This window comes from Phalacrocorax aristotelis, chromosome 1, assembly GCF_949628215.1.
Source record: "Phalacrocorax aristotelis chromosome 1, bGulAri2.1, whole genome shotgun sequence".
Lineage (NCBI taxonomy): Eukaryota > Metazoa > Chordata > Aves > Suliformes > Phalacrocoracidae > Phalacrocorax > Phalacrocorax aristotelis.
In genome coordinates, this window is record NC_134276.1 from 205,048,381 (window position 1) to 205,068,669 (window position 20,289).

Sequence of the window (20,289 nt, forward strand, 5' to 3'; positions counted from 1 at the left end):
CAAACTTAGGTGTATACTGGCAATATTGCATCTCTTGCCAGATTTGAGACACATGGATTTTTTTTCACAAACAAGAATGAATCTTAAATGTACCTTTATGATAATTTATTTCAGTTTAATTTCAAGACACCTTATAGTTAAAAAAACAGTAGATAAGTGATTCTATAGCATGCATTTAATATATCAAAATTTACATTTTAATCCTTTTGATAATGAAGACTGCATGTCACACTAATCAAGCTTAATCCTTGTCTATGAGGTAGGATTATATAGGGCTAAGCTACTTAAACAGCTGTATGTTTTTGAAAGTCACAAGAAGTCTTTCAGCCCCCTTTGTAGCTTATTGCAGTTTTTTTACAAAGTTAACGGACAAAAAAATTTGAATGGTAACTTAAGTTTTTATAGAAATTTGCATTTATTTCCTCCTGTTTTTATTTCAGTGGCTGTGAAGAGTGTTTTATTTTGATTGCATTTGTAACACCTTTTACTTGTAGAAGGACAGTTATGGTATTCCCCATGCTTTTTCTGTGCTGCACTAAAGAGAATTAAATTCCTTCAAACATTTGTTAAAAGTAATTTTTTTTAATGTTTATGTTAATTCATAACAAACATGATCTTTCATAAGTGGCTTTACTGTTCTTTCTACACTTAACACTGGTGTAACACTCAGCACTTGACTTTACTGAATTTATTCTTATGACTTCTGACTTCTATGCCACCTGAAACATTGTTCAAGTTTTGTTATTGTATTTTATTTCACTGAGGTCTGTATACATCTTGCAGCTCCAAGCTCTGTGAAATTATGGGTAATTTAGTAGATCAAACTGTAGATCAGTAATATCTTATGTGCAACTGATAAATTGGAAATATGTCATGTTTATGCCTTGCCTGCTAACTTGAAATCCTGTTGCAATGGTCTTAATTATATCTATTGTACAAAGTTGTTATTTATTTCCTCAGAGAAGCTGTATTGAATAGCTATTTTATAGAAGTGTAATTTGATAGACAGTCATTCATCTAAAGCATTTAAATGAGACACTTGTTCTTACTTGTGGTCTTCAAATTGGTTAAAATGCTGTTTATTTTCAGTGGCAGCGAAGAGACTGCAACAGATCTTTAACAAAATATATTTAAATGCCGTTATGAAAGCTTGGCATGCAGAGGCCCTCAGTTCTTTGAAAACCAAAGCATATTTTGAGGTATGCAGTATAATACTTTAAATATAGTAAGCTCCATGATTAACTCCATTAATTCCAACTGTTATGGAAAAACAGCTCTATCAATATTAAAAGGAGTATTTTAGCATACTACTACTAATACTGCTATTTAGTACTTATGGTGTTAGGGGAAGCAGATCATTGTCTCTATATTCTACAAGTAAAAGTTTGGTCCTTTCTTAAGCAGCAAAAGGGGTTGAGTGTTATTGCGTATTATCAGTGATCTAGCTGGCTTGGATCAGGTGGCCGATGTCTTAGGGGTAGTATTACTAGCTGAGATGATAATCTAAAGATGGTGCCCCTGATCCCTACCACCAGAACCCAAGAGGTGTAGATTCCTGCAGAGTGAGGAGAAGCCTCAGCAACCTCCTCTCCTCCCCAAAAGTGTGGGATAACCAAAACTGTTATCACCTGAGAGTAGGTAACACATGGACAGCCCCATAACCCCCACTGCCAGCAGCCCTGTCTGGTCTCACTGTGAAAAACAGGGCACTTCTCATTTCTGGGAAAGTTTCTCCTGCCAAGGAAGAGAATGCCATAGCTTGGTGGGATGCTCATATTCTTAAATTCTTCCCATTCTTAATAGCAGTTGCAAGGATTGGTTTGACTTCCATAATTAGATTAGAATACATATAGCAAAGCGTAAAACTGAATAATTTTTTGATTGCGTACTTCTGTAATGTGTACTCTTTTGTAGTGCATTTTGGGTGCAACTAAGTCACCTAAATATAGGTTTCTGGTGTAAGTCAGAATGCCTTGGGATATCTCAGGCAAGGCTAGACAAGACAGGCCTCCAGTTTAAAGCTCAAGAAGTGCAAGAATCATCTGCCAGTCCCATGTTGTATCTGCCAGTCTTTTGTTGATATCTTGGATAATCCAAGGCATCTGAGATGACATTGATTGATTTTAAAATGCAGAATTAAACCGTCAATGATTATAATATGTAATAAACTTAACAGGCTGGAAGAACTTGCATTGCTACAGTATGTTTCTGTCATGTTGAGTGCACAAACTAGTGTACACAGTGTTTTAGTTTGGAAATGCAGATGGTCTCCTATGCTTCTATGTTGTATTGTTACTATGCAAATCATGAGACGCACCCTAAAACTAAGACTATTCTCAGTAATAGCAGTGACAAATGTTCATAGATGTGTAACTACATGGGGATTTGAAAATACCTAGTTAAGTTTAGCAAATTTTATTTAATTTTTTGAATATTTAATGTATTTGAAACTTCAAACCTGCAGTTAAGATAAAATTGTACTTCTCTTGAACCATCTTTTTTCAGAGTTTGGCAAAGGAAAGTGAGAAAGGCTTTTGTGAATCAAATGATCTTACTGTCAGACATAAGACATCCCATTTACGAGAAGAGGCTTTGTTACAGGTTTGTGATAGTTGGCATTCTTCCTAATTTTTAATATGTATATTTCATAAATGGTATATATCATGTTTTGTTGAAAAGGACATGTTGGTGTGATGGAAAGGACGGTTCCTGATGGCATTATTCACTATGAGGCAGGTGGAATCCTTTGAAGGATGGTAATGCTATTCCTTCCTTCAGTGGCACCTGGTCATATTCTGCATGCCCTAACCTGACATCCAGAAGCTTCTCCGAGCTGAGACTGAGGGAGAAAGAGGGAGGCTCAAAAACGGAGAACAAGAAATTAGGAAATACGTAGGATAAGTAAAGAGTGGAACTCCTGAAAGAAGTGAAGGGGTTTGCTTGCAGTGAATAGAAGCTCATAAGCCAAGTCCCAAACGTGATAGGTAGCAGTTTAATTTTCTTAAAAATATAGAGACGACTGTTTGGTCATTATGCAGCTCCTTAAGACAGAAGAAACTGCTAGGCCAGAAAGCAAGAGGAGAGGAGGAGAGGAATATACAGCAAGGGCACAGTGGGAAGGGAGAGGTTTCTTTCCAAACATTTTTATTCCATTTGTTTAAATTTATTTGCTTGTTTAAAAGGTTGCTTTGTTCTGGTATTTTTGTATCCTTACAAAATATAACTCTAGAGAGTGTATGCTTGTTAATATGCTAACTTCTAGAAGAGAAGGTAGTTGTACCCAGAAGCAGGAAGATTTGTCTGAGGCAGTATTTTAGAAAAAGAACAGATTTTTTTAAACTACTGGTTGTGAGGCCTGCAGTTGTAGAGGCCAGTTTAACTAAATCATAGGTTGGTTACTGAAAATAATTGCCATTGAGGGATACATTGGAACTACTGCTAAATTTTTTTTCATTTATCTTCTTATTTTTAAGCTTTAATTTGTCCTATTATGTTTTTCCATTAATTTCACCATTGCAACGTTAAAGTGGTATTTCAGAAAAACATGGTGTGTTTTTTTTTTAAATATATGGACTATAGTAAACACAAAATTCAGCTTTGGTCCAATGAAGTCTAAAACCCAAATGCAGATACTTAATTTTAAGCATGTGCATAATACCACTGACATCACAGGAAACTTGAATGTGTACGCTAAATCACGTACATAGTTTACAGACCTTACTCACTAAAAATACAGCATGCTTTAATTCTTCTTGATGTTATCTATAGGGATTCCACTGATGGTGCAAACAGTCTTCATGGATGTGAGACTGGTTTATTTTGACCTAGGTCCATCAGTGGAGTTTAGTCCGTGCTGTTTTCTTAATACTGGCTCATGCAGTAACCAGAGAACTTCTGCCATCAAATGATTCAGATATGGGCCCCTTGCAGCAGCAGTAGTATCTCTCCTAAAGGATTTGGGAGTCACAATACTCATACCTCTGATTACTAAGTCATTGATACAAGTCAAGGAAGAATCTCTGGTATGAACCTCTTCTTCAAAAGTGCACTCAAAAGAAAATGTTCTTCCCATACAAGTGTAAACACCACTAAAACAGAGAGAGATATTAATTTACTGTATGAGTAAAGTGAGTATCAGTGAAGAAATTTTTCCTAATATCTAATGTAAACCTCCCCTGATGCAGCTTGAAGCCGTTTCCTCTTGTTCTATCGCTAGTAACTTGGGAGAAGAGACCGAACCCACATTGCTACAATGTCCTTTCAGGAAGTTGTAGAGAGTGATAAGGTCTCCCCTCAGCCTCCTCTTCTCCACACTAAACAACCTCAGTTCTCTCAACCTCTCCTCATCAGACCTGCTCTCCAGACCCTTCACCAGCTTCATTGCCCTCCTCTGGACACGCTGCAGCACCTCAATGTCCTTCTTGTAGTGAGGGACCCAAAACTGAACACTGTATTCAAGGTGCAGCCTCACCAGTGCTGAGTACAGGGGCACAGTCACTGCCCTGCTCTAACTTGTTGTACCTATAAATAAATAATAATTCAAGTTTTCAGGAATCATGATGTCTGTACTAGCATCTTTTCTTCATTAAAAACCCTGAAATAGCACAATCTTTCTGGTAGTTCTATAACAAAAATATTGACAGTATAATTCCTTTTTTGTAGCTTGGGACAAATCTGTTTATTTATCTTAATCCATTAGCCTTGTTTTTTGGACATCCAAACCATGAGCTCAAACTGTAGTGATATTTTAAGCTATCCTCGTAGGCTGCCCTTTTTCGAGGTCACATCGAAAGTTACACGTGCCACTGTCACAAAGAATCAGATCTCACATACATAAAGACTATGCATGTGAAAACCAGAATCCAGCTATTAACATCTCAAAAAGAATGACAGCTGTTCTGATGTATGTAGCCATAATTTTTGATTAAGGCTACAGAGCAGCTGTAAAAATACATAATATAATTTTTCTTTTCTGTTTATATAGAAACATAATTTTATAGCCTATATAAATCAAATATACTGTCAAGTTCTACTTTAGTGGCTTAGCAGAAAACATTAATTTCTTCCATTTCTAGAGCAATTCCAACTCTGAGGTCTGGAGCTGAAAAGCAAGGTAGTTTGCCAGTTTAGACTTGGGTCCCATCATAATGTATATTTTAATGTGCATTTATGAGGAGAATGAAGTAGGAAGTGAGAATTCTACTGATTTGAACAGGAAATAATAACCTAAAGAATAAGAAAGAAGAAAATTGCATAATCAACACAGATTTCAAGCCATATTTCTGAAATCCATATATAAATATGTCATTGTAGGAAGATAATTTTTTTTCTCTTTATTTAAATAGCATTTGCATATCTAAAATCCAACTACAAAAGCTAGAGCTAAGGAAATTGTATGTCATTAAAGAAATCAAAACTAATTATATCACTGCAGTGAAACAACCTAAGAGGTAATAAAATGAAAGCCAACAATAGGGTAAGGTGAATATGTTAGGGAATGTTTTTCAAAACTCCATTGTAGTAATGACGATGTTGAGTTTTTCACCAGAGAGTGATCCATATCTGTTGGATTTTCAGGAAACAATAAATAACAATAACATTTTCTGAATATTTTCAAATCTGCTGATTAATGAAAAAGATGTTTAACTAGGAGTATGCCCATTCAGGAATATACCTTTTTCTGTCATAGTTCTTTTCTTCTGACTGAGCACACAAGTGAAAATAAAGAAATGTAAAGATCCTGCATCTTAAGCAGTATATGTATTGTATAGCTTTGTATTCCTAAAGACAAGTTGTACAAACCAGTTTCTGTACACCTTTTCTTGTGTTCCTATAGGGGATATCTGCCTGTTCACTAAACTGAACTCAATGTAGTTTTCTTATTCTTATTTATATGTAGTAAATACTTTTAAAATATTTTTTTTTTCAGTCCTGTTTTCTTATGGTTGAGCCCCGTTATTTCCCCTTCTTTACAGCACAGGAAAATAAAAAGCTTTTAATATGTAACAAAATATTCTTTCTGGGAGGAACCTATGCTCCAGTTCACTAAAGGACTTAAAAACGTAAAATGAGCTTAGGCAGCAGTTTATCACCAAGATCTAAAATAGAGATCCTTAAAATGATCATTCAGTATCGTTTCACTGTGCAAATGCTGAAGGTTTCAATATTCAAGTTCCTCACTACCTGAAGTTTTGCTGAGGATCTTGGACTCACACTTTAATTGGAGGGAAGCTGTCCCAACTTTCCTATTATTCCCACTTGACCCAGTACTGTTCTCCCCTTCATGTTCATTCCAGTAATTTATATGAAACACATCAGGGAGAAGATCTGTCTGAAAACTTTTCTTCCATTTTCTTCTTTTACTGAATTGGTTGACAGTTGGATCAATTCCTTAACTCAGCTCATTGTGTGGCTGCACAAAGAGTTATTTGGGTACAGAGGAGGAGATGGAGAACATGTGGGGGAGGTGGGTGAAGCAAGAGTGGATCTGACTGATTTTGCAGGTGTAGGTTGTTCACTGAACTACAGTGCCTCAAGGCTAAGCTTGTTGGGATCTGTCAGTGAAACAGGTCTCGGCCTTTCTAGCCTGAGAATCCACAGGCAGTTTTAGAGCATACAGGCTGTAGCAGGTGCCATTGTTTTTCTTCAAAGTGTCATCGGGAAAGGAAATATTGCTGCCTTCCTTTTAGGCATAATATAAAGTGTTGGTCCTTTTACCATCTGTGGGGAGATGTGAGTTAAATTCTCACCTTTACCAAAGAGGTTCAAACCCGTCACTGCTCTGAAGGCTGCGCTGGCCACAGAGCTGTAAGCTGGCTGTTTTCACGTGGAGAGTAAGGAGGAGGTAGGAGCAGGTCTTTCTGGGAAGCCTCCTCATACACTCTAGGAGGAGAAATAAGCCTCCCCAGAATTTCATCCAGTCCATCCTGTCCCCTCTTTTCTTGCTGGTTCCCTCCCACTGCCCGCCCTACCCCCCGCCAGCCCCCCCACCCCCCAAAAAAAAACCAAAACAGAGTTCCGTCTTTAACAGAATGAATAGGATAACATTATTTTGAGAGAGTGAGGCCAGAGGTTTGGGATATAGATGAAGTCAGTAGCCCAGACAAGAAGAGAGGGTTTTTGTGCTTAACTGTCTGGTGTACTAGATGGTGTTTGCCACCTCCCTTCTTTTTTTGTGTGCAGTGGTGAGGCAAACTGAGCTGTGGAGGGGTGTGCTGTGGTTGCTGTCATGCATGGGGGTGCAGCATGTTTTCCTAGGGACCTATCCCAAGAGAGGTTGGGCCGCAGGGGATGGGAGCTGATTCTCTTGGGTTATGTTGGGGTAGGAAGGGTTGAGGACTTCGATCAATAAAAAGATGAGAGCAGCAGTGCAGGGATTTGGAGGGGGCGGTGCATGGAGGGGCATGGAAGTGTGTGGGGCTGGGGAGCAGTGCATGGAGGGTCTCCTTCAGGGCAAGTGACAGAGAACAGCCTGAACCAGCTGTACCAAAAGTATTTCTGCAAGTATTTTTTGTGTATGTAGGATAAGTTGTAAAAGTTATTACATATGTGGGCTGGAAGCTAGAGCTGTGGATCCTTGGGGCAAGCCAGAAAATAATGACTTTATTTATGTGTAAAGTGCGGAGGGAAAAAAAAAAATCATTGCAGACAAGCAGGAAGCCTCCTGAAATGCTTCCATTTCATATTTAAAAAGAATGCAGCTCCCTTGATCCAGAGAGAAGTGCAAATCCGTGTGGCTGTCACCTGGTTTCTTTTTCTTGAGCTGTCACTATTTTAATCAGTACAGAAAGAGCACTTCTGTTTACTGGCACAGAGCAGAGCCTCCCAGTAGCTGAGTGCCTAATCATTTGCTGCAGAAAGACAGAGCTTTCTTCCTTTCCTTCTTCCTCTCTTGCTTTCTCACTTTCTCGCTTCCTTTCTCTTTTCCTTCCCCTCTGCAAACCCTTATGCTCTTTTTGGTGGATCTGGTATGTAGATACAATCTTCTTCAACAGAAGATAGTTACTGGGTGCTGTCTCCTCTAGGCTCTATGTTTGCTCTGAGCATTCACAGACTGTGGAAGATAAGGCATGCCTGGGCTTCTCAAAGTTTTGGAACTTATGATAAGGAACCTTCATTGTCTCTGGCACTGTAGATGATATTTGGCAGTGGATCATTCCAAAATCACAGGATATTTAGTAAATATCATTATTAGTATGCTATCATTTATCACAGCTTTCTGTTCTGCTCCTGTGCAAAAATGTATCTGTCAGTTTGACAAGATCTGTCCTCAGGGCCAGCTGGAAACCATTTGCTTTGTAAATTACAGTTTACTAAAAAAGTCAGTGATGCCACAGTACCCTAATGTTGAGTTACTGACAGAAAATTATGTCTGTGCTTTAAAGCTGGCTACTGTGGTCTTGACCTAACATGAAATAAATGTTTCAACAGACCTTTTCAGAACTGAAAATTCAAAAGGTTACTAGCAAGAGAGTGTCAAATTAAAAGCCTTGCTTTTGTTCTTCTAATATGAGACTAAACCCTATTAATGAATAATAATACAGTCAACATTTTCTTTCTCATTCTAACAAGTCATATGGTTCCATTTATTCAAATGCTTTTTGTGAGTTGTGCCAAAATTCCTTAGTTTTTTTAAATTAGATTGAGTTTTGAAGTTGAGGAAATAATCCACATGTCCAAATTAAACAGACTTTTGGTTAGAGAAGCCTGTGATGGATCCAACTAGAATTATCATGGGACACAAGCCTTTGAAGGGATGGGGTGTACAGAAGGAATTTTCTATTAAAAAGGGTCTACACATTTCTGTACTTTAGAAAATCTTTGTAAGTCCCCAACTGCATTCTGAACTACCTAAATATCTTTAAAATGAGAAATGAAAAATATTGCTATAGCAAGATCCCAACATTCCAGAATAAAAACATAAAGCCAGAAAACCTGATTTTTAAAAATTGTTTTAAGTAGTGTATATGAAGTGAATACAGACAGCCTGTCAGCAGCATATTTTGAGGAGCAGGCAAATTGGTTGAATGTATTACCTATGTGATTAAATGCTAGTGGTAAAAGCACATTATCAATGATTTTCCTAGGTAATTTGTCCTTTTCTTGCTGAAGAAATTATAGCCTTTGGACAGTTTCTATAGGTTGAAACAGAAAATCTTTATGAATCTTGGTAGAATACTCTTGATATTTCTGCTTGTTTCTTTGAACTGAACTTTGTCTGATAAAAATGGGTTCTAGTCAATATGTTATCCAATCCTGTTCGTTTCAGTAGAACTGCACAGAGTATAAATCAGGATAAAAGTTTCTCTTAAGGAAGGAATATTTCCTTTAGTGAAACATCTTTTTTATTAGAACATCCCTTTCTGATTCTAACAGGGTTTTTTTTAGCGACTTTATTATAAAGCATATTTCAGTATAACCAAGATCACCTGCACTTTGGTAATCCACACATTCTACACTTACACAGGTAGTCACTCTTTCTTCACTTCTTACCTATGTTGATTACCGGAAGTGAAACAAAATTTGCCATTATTTCCATACTTTTACAAAGGTTTTTCATGTATTGCTTCCAAGTACAACACTCATTTCAGTTTCAAAGCCTCTATTTGACTCAAGATTTCTCTTGTGCCTGTGTAGTTCGAGCAAGCTGGGTACTATGTATACATTAATTTTTCTGGAGCATATTTCAAATCATACTCATATAACGCTATAATGAAGAACAGGTTTTATTGTATACATTATTGTATGGAAACTTGAATAACTAATATGGAAATACTCTTCCTTAAAACACACTGGCATCTTTGCTATGTTTTCACTCTGACATCTTTCTATTAAGGTACATACCTTAAGTGCTAAGCTCTTTGAAAATGTATATTAATAAGAAAAATTTCTTTCAGTGACAGGTTATGGACTAAAATTGGAAAGTTCTTTTTGTATTTTTGCTATCATCCAATTACCATAGCAGGTTTAAACCATTGCCATTGGTGTATTATTGTGCAGTTAGGAAAGTAATTACATTAAAAGCATAAAGTTTTTGTTATATAAAAGTTGCTTTAGGAAGAATTATGGGGGATTTTATTAACTCTCTTCCTTTCAGCTGGTTTCTTTTTCATACTTAGAACCACACACTTTAAGTGTTGCATTCCATATCAGGTATTTATATTTCAGCGTAAGATGTAGTAATTCAGTTTTGCAAATGATTATGGCTATGGGAGTTTTTTGTATGTAAATAATCCAGCTGTCTTATATAAAATTCTGCATATGCTCTTTGTCTTTGAGTCTTAAATGCATCTTATATTTTCAGATGGTTATAATAAGTGTATTTGCTTCTATAGCAAAGACAGTAAATTTCACCATATTTTCCCTCATTTCATTTTACCAACTTTCTTCTAAGATGAAACAGCATTCCGTTGGCAGAAATACTGTTTGACACTTGGTCACAAAAATGGCAGGTGAGGAGCGATGGCAGAAGCTTGCCAAATGTTATCTTCGTTCATTCTCTTACTTTTATGGCCTGAGATTGCTGTATCTACAGTTATTTACCAGGACACGATATTTTTGGAATGCTATAATTTAATTTTTTCAAAATGTTGGTTTCTGGTAGCAGTATATTTTAAAAAATTTAACTTTATAAAATGAACTATCGGTATAGCTTTCATATTTTTCTACCATAATACAACACATTGACTTTAATATTCTGATATTAAAGATTTATAGATAAATTTAGCAAATTAAAATAGTTAAATTAAAAAGAACTCTGAGGTAGAAAGGACAAAAACCTCTTAATAGGTAATTTTCAGTGGAATTTAAAAGTACTATATTTAATCTACAAACCTTTAGGTTTAGGAGAGGTGTTTTAACAAGGGGTGTTTTAATATAGGTGAAATGAAACTCTTCATAGTGCATGAAGAACGTTCAGTTTTGAAACATAGCTGTAATTCTCCATCACAGCTTGAATTTATGAGCTTTTAAGCAAAGCCATCTTGTCATACTCTCTGTTAAGAATGTTAATAATTATTGACATTCTGCTATAAAAGGTGTGTTCAAACTTCTAAGAAGTATTTGATTTGAAAATAGCTCTTCTTAAGACAGTGAATATGTACCATTTAATACAGCAATGCTTCTTATTGAATCGTTTTTAATATCATGTATGTCTATTTTTCTGACATAGGTTTTCCATTATGTAAATTTAGTTGATCTGGCAAGATGTGCTCAGGTTAGCCAAACATGGATGCTACTAACTCAGAACAGTTCATTATGGAGTGATGTAAGTAAGATAATAAATTTCAGGTTTTTTTTCAATTTTATTTATTTAAAACAAGAAGAGAGGCAGGGAGGTAAGTTACTTTAAGAATGCTAAATATCTGGGATAAAAGTTTTATCCCAGAATGTGACGTGTTCTACTCAGCTACATGAATAAAAAAAAAAAGAGCAACTCAAATGAAGTTGTCTGAGGTATATCATTATAATATCAGTGGAACTGGAAGAGAATTGGCCACTAAGACTTGGCTATAGCTCACTAAATTTAAACAGTTAAGTGAGGTGTCTTAGTCTCCCTCTGTAATCTAAACAGGCACTATATGACAGCTGAGGAAGGAGAACATAAACTCAATTACAGATACTCTGAGACTACTTGTATTTGCTCTAGGGAGACTCCTGTCATCCCTGGAATAAGTGGTGCAGACCAGCTCAATTCCAACTCATGAACTCTCAGAGTTGTTGAGGTGGTCACTGTGTCTCCAGAGCACGTATCAGTGTCCAGGGTACTGCGTTGCTTCTTCTACCCGAGCAGCCCAATTCCCTAGTGCATGCATTTTGGTCAACTTGCCTTCTAATGCACTATTGTGTGACCAAGGTAGTGTGGTCTGTTTGGGGCCACACCAGAAATAGTTACTCCTGTCTTTGCCTTGAACTTAAAAATACAATCACACTGCTCATTGCTAGTGTCTTCAGAGGTGCTGATGAGGCTTCAGGTGTGAAGGACTACCTCAAGGCTCCCGAGGCAGTGGCTTAAGACTAGCCATGGCACCTCAACCAGTATCACTGTTGCTTCTGTATTGTTGCCTCACCTGTAGCTGTTTATCTGCAGTACAAAGAAAAAGTAAGGCCAAATTTTTAAGAGTGTGGTCACTTCAAACATGGTATAGTCATATTTTAGGCCTTCACATCTGAAACTGCAATCCAAAATACTCTGTGCATCTTCTGCATAATCCTGGAGATGTCTAACCTGATAAGCATGTCCTTTTTGGACATAAAAGTTCATGATGATCATGGTGATGAAGAAGGTGATTGTTTTTCTCTTGTCTCCAAGAACTGCATGACCTGGGGATCTTAGTATGAGGAAGCAGCAGGGCTGTTCTACAAGGCAAGGTGAGCTGGGAGCCAAAGGTGCTCAAAGGGCAGGCTGGGGCAGTGCCCCCCCACTGACAAGGAGCACGGTCCCCCAGGACCTGAGCAATAAAAGCAGAGTGGGTCCAGGTACAGTAACCAGGGTCAGACGCCCACCAGAGACTGCCAGTCAGCCCTGTTGTGAAGAGGCATCTCCAAGGTCTAGTCAGGAAGTGAAGTCCATGAGTAAGGTTCAGGGTGAGCCAGGCACGTGGCTGGACACAGACATGCCTAGAATGTGGTTCAAGCAAAGACTCAGGGCAAGGGCATAAACTTAAAGGCAGCTCATGACCCAGGAGGGGAAACCCCTAATGAGGCTTCTCCAGCTCTTTCACACGATGGACTGGCTTTGCAGCGGTCTTACCCAGGGTCATTTTGCTGCAACATTTGGGAGCTGACCTTGGACTCTGGGACCTTTCCCTGGGGAAGGAAGAGGTTGCAGAGCCTGTTGGTGTACCCAGGGCCCTGACACTAGGCACCTCTCTCCCATTTAAGGAGATCCATTTGAGGTCTGGAAGGTGAACAGAGTTGTGCCTTGTGAGGCTGAGGAGAGATCTGAACTTGGATCTACCAAATACACTGTTCTGTCCCTTGAGTGGGACACAGGCTCTAGTTCTCAGGTAGCTGGAGGCCTATATCTGCCTTCCCAACTGAGGTAAAGAAGTTCTGGACGGCTCAACAATGCTGCAAACATGTCCTACTGTCTGGTGCTAGGCAGCTGCCTGTTCTCTGTGCGAGTGTCTTTAAATTGACCTTCTGATGTACTTAGCTGTCACGTACTTTTGTAGAGTCTCTGCTCAGATCTGAGTTGTGGAATCTACCCTGGGCACCAACACCTAGAAGACACTGCAATGCTCAGCTTGTAGGTGCCTGGAACCTTCATTTTAACAGATACTAAGAAAAATAATATTTTTAGTCAAAGATCTAGGTATCCCCAGCCTGCAGCTTAAATCACTTAAGGATTCTTCTACTAAAGCTAAGACGGTAGGTTACTTATTCTGGCTATCTTGAAGTATCATTGGTCCATTAATTAGGGGAAAAAAAATCTTTAGCAACTTCAGGATTTTATAAATCTTAAAGTGAAAAAAAAAATATTAAAGTCTGACAATGTTCTTTGTACATAATATTCTGACATGTCATATTTTCATAGTTCAAGGCTTGCCTCAGCTCCATAAATACTGTAGGCACATGCTTCCTCTACATCTAAGTATTTTTAGTCTAAATTTTTATTTTAATAACAATTTTTATTTTAAAATTTTTATTTATCCAGCTGCCTAAAATTTGTATAGATGTAATATACAGACACTTCTGTGTTTCCCAGACTATTGATTCAGTGTTTACATAGAACTTCATATATTTGCTAGTTATTTTCATAATGATGTGTATTTTGTATGTACTACCTATTTTTAGTATTGAACTATGTATCAATTGTTTAAATTTTTAGATAAATTTTTCATCAGTAAAGCATAAAGTTCAGGACCAAATAGCAGTAAATATTTTGCAGAAGTGGCGTCCATATGTATTGCGGTTGAATCTGAGAGGTTGCTATTCTCTTCACTGGCCTAGCTTTAAAAGTATCAGTAAGTATTACATGTATTTTTAAAATTTTAGTTCTCTCTTTAAACTGTGTATTCACTTTGTGCTTCGCTATTGTCCCATTTTACTGCCAAAATCCTTCTCTATATGTCCAGCCATAATGAAGCAATGTGAGTATGACATCTGTAAAATTACTTTAAATGTGGCCCCCTCTTCCTTCATTCCTCCAGGCCCAGCGATATCCATATGACTGAACATTGTTAGAATGCCATAGAATGGTTTATATTATGTGTGAAATGCTGTAATATGACAAATAAGATTGGAATGCAAACATGTGCTTAAATATAGCGGAATGCCAGAATCCAACTCTACTGAGATAATTATCACAGAATCACAGAATGGTTGAGGTGGGAAGGGACATCTGGAATTCATCTGGTCCAACCCCCCTGCTTGAGCAGGGCCACCTAGAGCTGGCTGGCCAGGACCATGTCCAGATGGCTTCTGAATATCTTCAAGGAGGGAGACTCCACAGCCTTCCTGGGCTGCCTGTGCTCAGTCACCCTCATAGTGAGAAAGTGTTCCCTGATGTTCAGACAGCACCTCCTGTGTTTCAGTTTGTCCCTGTTGCCTTTTGTTCTGTCTGTCACTGGGCATCACTGAAAAAGCCTGGCACCATCTTCTGTGCACCTGCCCTTCGGGTATTTATATACCTTGGTAAGAGCCCCCTGAGCTTTCTCTTCCCCAGCTGAACATTCCCAGCTCTCTCAGCTGTTCGTAATAGGAAATATGTTCCAGTCCCTTAATCATCTCTTTGCCCTTTGTTGGACTCTCTCCAGTATGTCCATGTCTCTCTTGTACAGGGGAGCCCAGAACTGGACATGGTACTCCAGGTGTGGCCTCACTAGTGCTAAGTAGAGGGGAAAGATCACCTCCCTTGAACTTCTGGCAACACTCCTGCTAATGCAGTCCACCTCCTTTGTGGTAAAGGGCATGTCACTGGCACATGTTCAACCTGGTGTCCACTAGGACCACCAGGTCCTTTTCTGCCAAGCTGCTTTCCAGCTGGGCTGCCCCCAGCATGTATTGGCACCTGGGGATGTTCCTCCCCAGGTGCAGGATTTTGCAGTTCACCTTGTTGAACTTCATGGGATTCTTGCAAGCCCATTTCTCCAGCCTGTCAAGGCCCCTCTGGATGGCAGCACGACCCTCTGGTGTATCAGCCGCTGCTCCCAGTTTGGTGTTATCTGCAAACTTGCTGAGGGTACACTCTATCTCATAGTCCAGATCATTAATGAAGATGTTAAACAGGACTGGACCCAGTACTGACCCTGGAATTTGCCACTCGTTACTGGCCTCCAACAAGAGGCTCACAGAGAAGAAAAAAGAAAAAGAAAGAGACAATCCAAGTATGGTACAAGATATTAATGTGGTGTTCAAATGTTTGCACAAATAATAGGTACTTGATTCTACTCTACTGCCAAAGCAGAGTCTCTCTGGATGTAGAAAAGCATCTTAGTCCTTCCGGATAATATGTGTGAAAGTACATGTGACCATGTGATCAGAGGTTAATTCCCTTTGTGACAGCATTTTGCAATAGTTTCAGGTCAGTCATCTTTTTCACAATGCAATTGTATGCTGAATGAACCAGAGAAGTGGGCAGGAAAAATGAAATCCTTTATGATCAGTGTTAGAGGTTCGGTGCTACTCTGAAAGTGTACTTGATTTGTTAGGAATTACCTGCATCCTAACTGTTATTCAGCCATTTTATCATGAAGAGTGTTAAAACTTCTTGGTACTGTTTTCATGAGAAAAAACTCTTCTGCTACAACTAGGCAAGATCCCAAGAAATGTTTTTGATTCCTGGCACAGCTTGATTTCAGTATTTCTCAAGCAGGAGAACATTACTGATTGACTCTTTTCTAGCCTACACTTTAATTGAATGCATGTGCATAAAAAGGAAAAGGAAAATATTTTATTTTCCAAATAAAAAGTATATTTTGATATTTTGAGACTCTAATGCATTTACTATTTAATCAGATAATACATGATTGAAATTGTTCATGCAGGTTATCGATTTCAGTGTCTTTTGTTTTAGAAAGTGACTGTGTAGTTATGGGTGAGAACAATTTGCTCTCTAGAGTGGTGACGGAAAAGAACAATTGGCCAAGAATAAAAAGTATATTTGGTCATGGTCTTGGCTTTTAAATCACAGGATAAGATAACATTCTCAGTGATATCAGCAAGTTGTTTAGTGAAATAATTTAATTTAATACTTTAATGGACTTTGGCAGCTAATAAAGAAAGCAAGCCAAAATAAATCATACACAGCCACGTCGCTTCCATTATGGGGCCTGTACTTAGACATGTTAAATCCTTTATGATTTTTTTTCCTATGTATTTGAGTACAAAACTAAAACCACAGTAATGTTTATTGTGTTTAAACCTAAACACATGTAAAGAACATGTAAAGAACATAGAATTAAATTTTATATATACAGCGCCTTTTCTATCAGATTGTTTAACTGATTTGTATCTAGCTAAAATAATTTAACTTAGAAGTATCAGCATGTTGGTTTTATCAGCTGGAATATCAGTATGTTGGTTGCCACCCATTTCCATTTATCTTGCATATCAAAGACATTAAATTCAATCTGTGTATCTACAATCTATATATTTTCCATTTTTTCTGACAATCTATGTTTTCCGTAGGCTCAAAATAAAAGATTTTGTCCATCTACCCAGTGCTATTAATTTTAAACTAATTGTGATGAATAATGTATGATGGGCCACAGGGGCTTTTAGAAAACATTGATTTATAAAGCTGTTTCTTCTAATTTTGAAGATGTCCAGTAATTCTTTTTAAGAACGAAACACGTTTATGTCAGTGTTTGCTATTTAGCAAACACTTCTATTTGTCTTTTATTTGTCTGTTAAAACTCATTGATAATGAACATACAGCTTCCTTGTGGCATTCTTTTGAAGCTCTGGTGGATGGTTTAAAATTGCTGCAAAACTATTTCTCTATCTTTTTTTAGCGATTGAAAATCATATTGAAATTCTCTCCCTTTGACATTTCTTCAGCTAACAAACTGCGTTGAACTGTCTGTTCAGTTACAGGCTACAGATGTGATGAACCTTTCCATTCAAATCTCCCTGAGCTACAGTTCTGACCTCATCTTTCCAAATAAATCCAATATTACAAAGGTTTTGGCAACACTCTTTTATTGTTAGTGGTAAAACAACAATGATATTAACTGGGGTTGAGGTCTGTTTGACTGGCTAATAGTGTTAGTATTTTTTTGTAAATGAATTAGCTGCAGTTTTTAAAAATTATTTTTATGTACTGCAACTTTGGTATGTGGTGTATGCATGAAATAGTAGTCATTTGATGTCTACATACAAATGTTATATGATTCCAGCTCAGACTGTCTTTGGCAAATGAATGTGTTACTGTGCCAAAGAAAAATGAGTATATGAGATGCATGGATTACAGCTCAGCTGTTTGTGGTATTAGTCCACCCACTCAATGATCTTAGAGAATCATTTGACTTCCATGTGTGACTGGGAATTGCATTTAAAAGCTGCTGTTCATATTCATAGTGCAGGAGCTAAAATTTCCTCAGAAGCTTTTGAAGTGTTTTATTCCCAGTAGTTGTCACAGTTTTGACAGACCTGTCCATTTTTCCTGCACGCTGTCATGGCAAAACATGGCACAAAATAATCTTTCCTGTGTTTCATGCAGAGAGGGGCACTGCTTCTATAGAGTACTGTAGTTTATTCCTTAAGACAGCACTCCTAGTACATGTATTGCAGATTGGGAAGAAAATGCACTGTCATGCAATTATTTCCTGGATATGGACAGAGAAAGAAGGGGAATCAAGAGAGAAATTACTGAAAGAAAGGACTTAAAAAGCATATAAAGGAAGAGGAAGGCCCACGATTTTCTTTTAGGCATGGAAGTGCTTCTGGGACTTCTGTGATTAAATAGTACAGAAACAAAGAAATGTCAACATTAAGTTGTGGTTTGTGGCTGTGGTGTTTCATAGAGGGTGTACTTTAGCTTGCAGTACATTTTGGAGCAGCTCAGAGAAATAGCAATTTACCCTGTAATGCTGAAGTTTTTATCAACTGTTAGTCATTTCCCCCATATGTGTGTTTTTCAAACATATTTTTGTATTTTTCTTGGGCTGCCTCCTTCTTCATTGTTCCTGTATGCTTTTCCTGCTGATACGGTCTTTTCTCGAATTTGCTGCTAGGCACTGTCAGGAGAACATACTAGCCTGTATTACCCTTGTGCCAGTCTAGTATTTCCATTCTTGTGTTATATTATTTGTAATTGCAGTTACTGTCTATTCTGCCACATCCACAGTATGGGTGTCTGAAAATGCCAACATGCAGAAAACCCCAATGGCTTCCGGATAGTTTTTCAAGGAGGGCTTCTCCCTCACACCTTTTTTTTTTTTAATTATAGGAAACTAAATCACCACTTGAATACTCCTATAACTATTTTAAAACGAGTCTCTAGTACTGTTGCAAAAACTGAAATACACAATAGCTTTAGACAGTAAGGAATAAAGTTATAGTACATTGTAGTTAAAAGAACAGAACTTCTAGCTACTCCTTAGAAGCTCCATAGGCCATCTAAGGAAAACAGTAGCAAGGACAATCCAGCATTCAAAACTTCAGTCTGTTCTCTTGACTGCTAGAAGTCTTTTCATTTGTTGATTCTCAGAGGTTTAGACACATCTGCTCTTATATTTCGTTTTGGTGTTATTGCACAAGTGTTTCTTTCATGAAGGTGCTGAGATGACACTGGTGTCAGAAGTTCACACTGAAACCTGTATTTGCAGGATAGTTGTTGAACCTTGTTCCTCTAGAGTGTCCTTGTTGTTATGTCCCTCACTTACAGATTTCACACTTAATAGCTGTCACCAAACAGCTTGTGCTGTGAGATACAGGCAGCGTGTTCATCTTATCAACCCCCTTGAACCTTCAGCAGATGCAACACTTTCTGGTGCCACTCTTTGAAAACCCTTGGTGATCACACACCCCCCTCCTTAACTCTGGCTTCTACTGAGCAATTGTCCTATTTATCACTGCAACCCCCAGGTTTTAGCCTTCACCCTTTGAGGGCCATTTTGTGATCTGTTTAGGAATCCCCAGGGCCTTTCAACTTGTTATTTACAACAACTAGGCCACAGCTTGTGGTCCTCAGTCTTATTCCACTGCTTTTGCAAATGGTAACCTTTTGCTGACCGCAGTGATCAGAGACCTCTCACCCAGCTTTTATCCTATATTCCTTTCCTGGACTTTCTTTTCTACCCAGACTTTAGCCTACCTCAAGCTAGTTTTTTTTCTTAACACTGACTTTTTGCAGAAATTAACCTAACATGGTTTACAAATTCATTTTTTCCTACTCAGCTTTTCTCCATTGGCTGTGCTGCCAATAACAGATGTTCTGCTGTGGTTCCATTGTCTGTCCTTTTCAATCATTCCCAGTAGTTCCATTCTGTACTGAAAGAATCCTCCAGAATTTTAGAGGAGGAGGAGTACTTCACATAATGCTGGCTACTACTAATGGCAGATTTTTTTTTCTTACAGCACTTCTAAGTTTCTAGAAAATGCCCTCTTTAGTGAATATCACTGGCTGGATGGGATTTTCATCTGTGTTCCAACTTATCAGGATTAACCTTTAATAATTAAGATAATGCTTAAGATATTCCCAGAAGCATGGGTCAGTCAGATACTGTTGCATTTGCTAGAAAGTTTTAAAAAGATTTTGTGGAAGAAATGGCTAAATTATTCGGTTTATCAGTAAAGCACCATTAAATATATTCATAATCTGAACAATGGAGGACATGAAGGAATGCACTTAATAGCAGGATGTGTTTTCTTAAGGATTCTTTGGCATTCCTAGCACCCTTAATAATTTCTGAATTTCTCCTTTATGTTGTTCTTTTATTTCATGTTAGCATAAAAGTGCTGAGTGCTTTGTAGTGCACTTCTAAAACAAAATGTGTGACCTTTTGGGCTTGTGGCTAAAGCACCAGAGGAATCCGGAAACACTGTAACTGTGTGCAGATCTTTAAGGGAGAAAATTTTCTCCCTGGGGATGTTCCAGAACTTCTTCCATGATAGCCAAAACGTATTTAAAGTTTTATTCCTGAATCTGTATCCTGCACATGTGTGTTTCTGACTGATCTAAGAGCAGGAGGTTGGTCTAGGGCTTGAGCTGGGAATACTGAAGTTTTAACCCAGCATCTCCTACTTGTCCACCATATGAGCTTGGGGAGTTACTTATCCTTTCTGTGTGTAAAAAAGGGTTTTTAATATCTTTCTTTAAGAGGCACTAGTTCTGCTAGTTCA

General features: G+C 37.9%; 1 protein-coding gene across 1 annotated transcript in view; it reads left to right on the forward strand.

The window, feature by feature from the left end:
• The window catches only part of FBXL13 (F-box and leucine rich repeat protein 13), a 93,204-nt gene that overhangs the window by 15,105 nt on the left and 57,810 nt on the right, over nt 1–20,289 (forward strand). Inside the window, 4 exon segments of the mRNA XM_075092549.1 lie at nt 1,090–1,199; nt 2,506–2,601; nt 11,171–11,266; nt 13,832–13,967. Of these exon segments, the coding sequence (XP_074948650.1) occupies nt 1,090–1,199; nt 2,506–2,601; nt 11,171–11,266; nt 13,832–13,967 (438 nt within the window).